This window comes from Solanum tuberosum, unplaced genomic scaffold (genome assembly GCF_000226075.1).
Source record: "Solanum tuberosum cultivar DM 1-3 516 R44 unplaced genomic scaffold, SolTub_3.0 scf00612, whole genome shotgun sequence".
Taxonomy (NCBI): domain Eukaryota; kingdom Viridiplantae; phylum Streptophyta; class Magnoliopsida; order Solanales; family Solanaceae; genus Solanum; species Solanum tuberosum.
The window spans coordinates 199,398-207,023 of NW_006239530.1; the positions used below are offsets into that span (position 1 = coordinate 199,398).

Sequence of the window (7,626 nt, forward strand, 5' to 3'; positions counted from 1 at the left end):
CCTGTATTTATTTCTAAATTTTTTGTATTATCTATGTTTGCTAAAAGTTCCGTATATGTTTCGCTTGTTTTCGAATGTTGTTCTAGATCATCTTCGTTTATTTCGTCAATTCTTATTTCGGGTAGATTATCTTGGCTATTTTCTTCTTTTTCTTCTTATTTTTCTTCTCATTGCAATTTTTCTTTAATTTTAATTATCTCATTTGCTAATTTTGTTTTTTGTTCTTTTTCTTTTTGTTTAAGTTCATACATTTCTTTTAATATTGCCAACTCTTTTTCTAGCTCTATTATTTTAGTATTTTTTAATTATTTTAGTATTTTTTACTTTTTCTAATTGTTGTACTTCCTTTTTTGCTTGTTGTTTTATTTTTTCGATTTCCGTTTTTCTATCTATTTCTTCATTTTCTTTTGTTATTCTTATCATAGCAGTTAAACTATCTTCTAGTTTTACCGTTTCTTTTTCTAACATTAAACTTAGATTATCACCTATTTTCTTATATCTTCTTCCTAGATTAGAAAATATTATCTTTATTTTTAATCCGTCATAGTTTTCATATGTTTTTTCATCTATTGCGTATTCTTCTTTATTCATTTATAAATTGTGTTGTAGTTTATATTCTAAGTTTTCTATTTGTACTTGTAGATATAAAATAGTTTTTCTCTGTGCTATTATAGATTTTTTACAAATTCTTGCAAATATATTACTATTAAGTCTATTTTGCCTATGTCTCAATTCTTGTCTTTTTGCTATATTTATTTCGGTAAATTTTTGTCTATATTCGTTATTCTTGTTATTCATTGTGTCTTTAAGTATTGAATATATTTATATTCTATTTTGGATATATTATCTATTAATTGATCTAATTTGTCGTTATCAGTTTTTGTGATATTGAGTTGTTTATAATCCGGATATAATTTGTTTAATTTTCTTTTTATTTTTCTTAACTTTCTACTAGTATGTTTCTTCCTATGTTTCTTATTATTCCTAGCGTGGGTGAGGAATTAACATTTATCATGTATCATGTATAATTAAGTCCTATCCTATGTCACACCACTAGTAGTGTTATGGACAATAATGCCCATTTATTTTGTTTTTATGAGAAAAACTGTATCTTACCAAAATTGGAGCTATCTTTACTGTTATTATCACATTCAATTTTTCAAAGAAACTTGCCAGTGTGAGGTGATTTGTTATCATAAACTTGGTAAGATCGTCGATATCTAAATATTTAATATTCTTTCCATCTCAATTTATGATTGAACATGAATTTTCATAGATATTCGGACCAACTTACTTGCACAGCCACACTTATACTGTTCCACAAGGTATTTACTACCGGCCCTACTATCATATGTATTGTATAATTATTCCTACATAAGTATTTTATAGTTGGAATTCATACATATATAGTTCTTGTAATTATTTTGATCAAGTAGTCAAATGTCTAACTTTTTATGAAACTTCAGTAACTATATTTACACCTCTAACTCTATAGTATTTTTGTCCAAGTATCGTAAATTTACAAGGTATAATTGTTGGGAACACGGGAATAATAACAATAATAATATTATATTTTTATTTATAAGTGAATATATTTGATGCTTGAGTCGTTCTACGCAGTGTCTTAAAAATATTATTAACTACGTGAAATGGAGGTTCTGTGAGAAGAAAGAGTGATACACTATATGAAATGGAGGCTCTGTGAGAAGAAAGAGTGATACAATATATGAAAAGCCATGTGACAGCCATATCTTCACATGTGAAGGCATGAAGTGCATGCCTAAAATGGATCATACTGGATAAATCCAGACTCACAACATGGTTTATGTCCTCCTTCGTGTAATTATGATTTTTGATAAATACACAGGTTGGAGTCAAGTCTAAATTCCTCCATCATATGATCAAATGACTAATTTCTTAAAAAAACATTTACATGATCTTTAAGACCTTCAAGATTAAAGAGCATTTTGATATATTTCACATATTATCACAAAATTCGAAAGTCTTTTTTATCTTTTTAAATTTCGTGTCAATTCAAAAACAGATAAACAACATGTTATATATTGGCTTTGTCCTACAAAATTGCTTATGCTTGTTTCGTGAACACAAGGAATTGAGTTCACATTTTTGTATTCTATTTAGCTTGACTCTTATCATACAATGTACATACCCTTAAATCAATTCTATATTCTTTTCTTTCACTAGAAAGCAACAAAAGCCTAATTATCTTTCTTGGTGAAACTCTTTAGTTTTATGGAAAAGATCGTTTTCATATTTGACTAATTTTTCTTCTTATCGATGAGAAGTTTTGGATTTTTATAAATAGAAGATTTTTTTTCTTATACATAACATAATAACATTTACGGTGTGATCTTTTAAAGAGTTTTATTTAGGGAGAGATTTTTGTATATGCTTTCTTTTGTTAGTTAGTACTAGAGTAATAATTATTGGTTGAGGTGTGGACCTTTTGAAAGGTCAGCTAATCTTGCAAGTCTTTGATTCCTTCCTTTCCCATTTACAACTTCTCCTTCTTTTACTAATTTGGGCAAGTTCATATTCTTTTCATATTTGCTTCTTCTTTAAAGTCTTCACATTTGAATTAAATTATTATCAATATAGACTACTGCAATCATAGTTAAAGATATCTTCTAGTATAGTCCACTATATCTATGCAAATAGGTCAAAGAATTATGGGTTGAACTGTACATGTGTTTCCCTTTTCCAAGCTTATGGACAAAGAACCATCAATCATCAAGTCAATTGTACATATGGAATCCTTTGAATTAAATTGTTATCTATATATACTAGTCAAATTTAGACTTTTGAGCAACTTAGAATGAAAACTTTATTTTTGATTAATTTTATTTAAAAGTTAGCAAGACAAATATTTGTAATGACCTCAAGCTCATTTTTTTCGATTTTTCAATACTTTCGGCATCTAGAGATTTCCTAAGGAGTTGATACCACTGCAACAAACCCATAAAATTACCAAGTAAGATCCTTATTTCAGTCTAATAACCACATGTCCCAACTTAAGTACCATAGATCCAGTCAAACACATAATCTAAGAGACCTCTTTCTCGTTATTTCTATACACATGCTTCCTTGTGATTTTCTGTTCCGTGTTGTTCCTTTTTGTTAGCTTAGACATATGAAATGTTGCTCTATAGTGATTGCTCCTTTTTATGCTTTTAATTTGTGATTGAAATGTAGAGCTTGACATTTTGACACTTCCTTATCCTTAATTGCCGAAAATTTTGCTTGTCTAATTGTAGTATAGTTCGAGCTTGTGATGGTAGCTCCTGTATAAAATTAAATTAGTTTAGCTTTATACCCGCAAAATTGAATATATGATTGGTTAAAAATCAGCCAATTTATTCCCTTCTCTGTAGACGTGACATGCTTGATTTTCATGACCTTATCCTTCATAACATCTCTAATCCACCTTTTGTTAATAGAAATTAACCATAGGACTTTCCAGATCCCATTAAGAATCGTCTTGATGAGGAATATGTCTCTTCCGTTAAAGAAAGAAAATTATGACGAATGCAGTACAATAATCTTTTTTCTGAATGCCTTAACTATTGATTGCCTCCAATGCATTTCAAACCCTAAAACTTCTAGTTTCAGCTCCATTAAAAATTCTAACACAAAAGCACTGGAGCTTACATCCAAATTGCCTCTACTAGGATCACCAGAGTTACACTTGAAAAACCCCTACATCTAAGCAATTCCATCTCACCACTTTGCTGATAATTAATGGTGTATAAGCTTCACATAACATAAATAGAGCGATATCAGACAACCAAGGATATCTATAAGTAGATAATAAATAGATATTCATATTAGTTTCTCTAATCATCCCATTTCTGGTCTCTTTTTTTTCATGGTTGATTGCATTCCTTCTTTTTCATATTTTTCAAATGATAAACACCGGTATTGCTTTGTAAAATGATTTAAATTTAGCAACAAAATCAAAACCCGCCATTTACTCATTGTTTGTTTCAAATGCTTAAATGGACCATGAATCCCAACTGCTCGCAAACATATTGCATAGGCAAATAGAATCAGCACAAGAAACAAATAAATGATCAAATGTTTCTTGTACATTGTCAGAACAAAAATAACATTCAACAGAGTTTGTAATTCTACTCCTAACAAAACTTCCCCAATAGGTACTCTCTAAAACCAACTTCTCCATTGAAGGACTATGAAACTCTAAAAGGGATTCATTTCTCTCAAATGTTCATGATATCATCCTGCTCATTCTTTCTTTGTCTGATGATGTTTCCAACTGTAAACCTCCCTTTGCTATTAGGCATCCACCAATTAGATTTATCGCTATTTTCTGAAACTTGAAGATATCCCAAGATTAAACGCACCTCATCATGAACTTCCTCAATAAAAACATAAGACATTAGATTTTCATTCCACTTCTCATGCACTAACATCTTCTACAACACCAACATGCTCATGATTGATGGATAGAACATAATGAAGTACACCTAATTGAGTTTAATGGTCAAACCAAGTACTAGAGTGACCACATCTAGGTTCCCATTATATTTTTTGATCCATAAAATCTTTATCTTGTAGCATCATTTTTCAAACTTGAGATCCACCCCCTCACTCAACAAATTGTGGTCAATGTCGCTTGCAATAGTTCCACAAGAAATTGGCCCACGAAGTATTTGCAATTTTAAAATTTCACCATAACTTTGCAAATATTGCTTTAGACATATCAAATAGAGTTCTAAATTCAAGATGTCCATCCTCTTTATATTCCTAGGAAATATAATTTTTTCCCTACCTTCCTCTACAAAGTTCCATAGAATATTTTCAAAAATTCTATAGAATATCATAAATGATACATTTAGGAGACATAATAGTTGAAACCAATAATATGGGCATACTTTGTAATACATTATTAATGAGAACAACTTTTCCCCAAAAGAATAAGAGTTTAACTTTCCACAGCTAAAGTTTATTCTGTATCTTCTTTATTAACCCAGTAAAATGTTTTCTTTCTCTTAGCATGACCAATAGGAAATCCAAGGATCTAAGAAAAATTTGCATTCACAAAACTAGTGATATCCTCTACCTCTTGAACAATACCATGAATAGCTTTGTTGCACATATAGAATAGGATCTTCTCCTTGTTGATCTTTTGCCCTGATTGCTCTTTATAGTCCTTCAAAATCGCCATGATTAGAGATAAAATTTTCTTGTCTACTGCAACAAATAAGATAGTATCATCAACATATTTAAGATAATATAAATTTTCACTCCATTTAGGCTTACCAAAACTGTTAAAATCATTATAAACAACCACATACTATAAATCTTTAGATAAGACTTTAGCAACCAAAGGTAAATAAAGCAGAAGACAAATGATCTCTTAGCCTCCTCGACAAAAATAGCAGGGGATCTCCTTCGTACAATTTATGACAATATGAGGCACACTCGTATCTTCAGCTTGCGAGATCAGTTGCAAAACATGAAAAAGGCCTCCAAGACAGTTGCTACTTACCTACAAGAGATTAGATCAATTGATGATCATCTCAAAGTAGCAGGCTCTCCAGTGGCTGATGATGAACTAGCAGTCAAGATCTTAAGTGGCCAAGGTCATGAGTATCGTGAAATCATTGCCGCTATAAAAATGTGTGACACATCCTTAAGCTTTAAGGAGCTATTTCAAAAACTCACCGACCATGAAATCTTTCTCAAACATCAAGATATTGACAAATCATTCTCCATCATCAAGGCTACAGTTGCACAAAGGACCAACTTTCAGCCCCAACATCAGAAGAATAATCGAAGCTTTCCCAATCAATCTTTGAAACCACAAGCTCCACAACAAGCGTACCCTAGCAATCAACAAAATGGGAGACAACACATGCAAGCGGTGAAATGTCAACTTTGCCAAAAGATCAGTCACATAGCTGATGTGTGTCACTCAAAATCGCACAATCACTTTGAAGCTAAGGTCAACTTTGTGTCGAATCATCACCCAAATGCAAATCATTGGATCCTTGATTCTGGAGCAACCCATCATGTCACAACAGATTCAGATAATCTTGAAGAATATACTAGCAATAAGGAAGTGTCCATGGGTGACGGTAAAACTATTCCCAATACTCACACTGGTTTAACTCAAATTAAGGCTTCTAACACTAATCTCATGCTCTGATACCATAAATAGATTGAGAATCAAAGCAAACTTGAATGATCTTATTCAATTGTAACATCAACTTAAATACAAGTAAGATGTAACTAATTTGACTGATTCTAAGGAACTAATCTAACAACTTAATATATAACTAACTTGACTAAATCTAAGGAACTACTTTAATAACTTAATCTAATCTAGTGGAAAAGATTGAATCAAATGATTTGACCTAAATCTACTCTAACAATCTGGTAAGTATTGATAACAGACTGCTGTGAGTATCTCAACATGCTTCACCCCTCTGGTAGAGTGAAAGAAATCATTAGTTTGACCATTGATAAAAATGGAATTCCAATTGTCCAGATCATATCAATAATCCAATCATCAAAACCTATTTGAGACAACACCTTTACCAAAAATGTCCAATTAACTTCATCTTAAGTCTTAGCCTTATCTTGATTGAGAACAATATTAGCAGGCTTCCCTTTCTTTCTAATATCAGTAATAATCTCTTGTGCAAATAGGAAATTCTCAGTAATATTTCTTTCCTTTACAAATCCTGTCTGGTTATGTGTCATTACCCAGACCATCGTGATTGACACCCACACAAACCATCCGGTGGGAGAACCATTAATACTAATTAACTAACCAAAGAACTACACAACTTAATCAGAACTAAGGCATTTAAAGTTACGGAAGCAGGTTTAAATGCTAAAGGTAAAATAGAGTTCCCATAAACTCCAAAAGTCTAATAAAACAAATGTGGAATAATACCTAGAACCTGAAAGTCAATCTACCAAAACATCTTAAGTTCAACAAGTCTAAGAAAATGGGTACAACCCAATTAAACATAAGAAAACCCTAATGTACTAGTTTAAGTCCAAAATTGGGACATAAACGAAAAGAGAACTCATGGCAGCTCGGAAGAACTGACTCACCCTTGAATTCGATGACGGTCACTGATCTTCTAAACGAGGTCTGTCAGTAGCCACTTGAAGATACCCTATACTCAACAAAGAAAGAGCAAGTGCAGTATCAATACACAACCACAATGTACTGGTAGGATCACACGGCTATCCCACTAAGTGCAACATACTTAAGCCATTACAACATAATAATAACATGCATACACCGAACATATACAATATCAACATCATTTACGAACAACGTACAATTTCACAATTCTTAAGATATACAGTTATGTCAAGTCAATGGTCCTTTCATGGAACCCACACCCAAACTGTTAGTGTGCCGGTACGTGGTACCCGTTCAAAGTTAGTGTGTCGTATCGTGACACCCGTTCCAATGTTTATGACGGTACGTGGCAACCGATACCAGTTAGTGTGTCAGAACGCAACACTCGATACATTCAACAAGCCACAATCACAAGTATATTCTCATAATCATACAATCAAGTCATGATTCATGGCATACAATTATTCAATCATCCTCATTTA

General features: G+C 31.8%; 1 protein-coding gene across 1 annotated transcript; it reads left to right on the top strand.

Annotated features, from left to right (window-relative positions):
- The first annotated feature begins 5,452 nt into the window (after positions 1 to 5,452).
- On the top strand, positions 5,453 to 6,190 carry LOC107058722 (uncharacterized). Its single transcript, XM_015304766.1, has one exon. The coding sequence runs from the start codon at positions 5,453 to 5,455 to the stop codon at positions 6,188 to 6,190; it is 738 nt and encodes a 245-aa protein (XP_015160252.1).
- Positions 6,191 to 7,626: the final 1,436 nt, after the last annotated feature.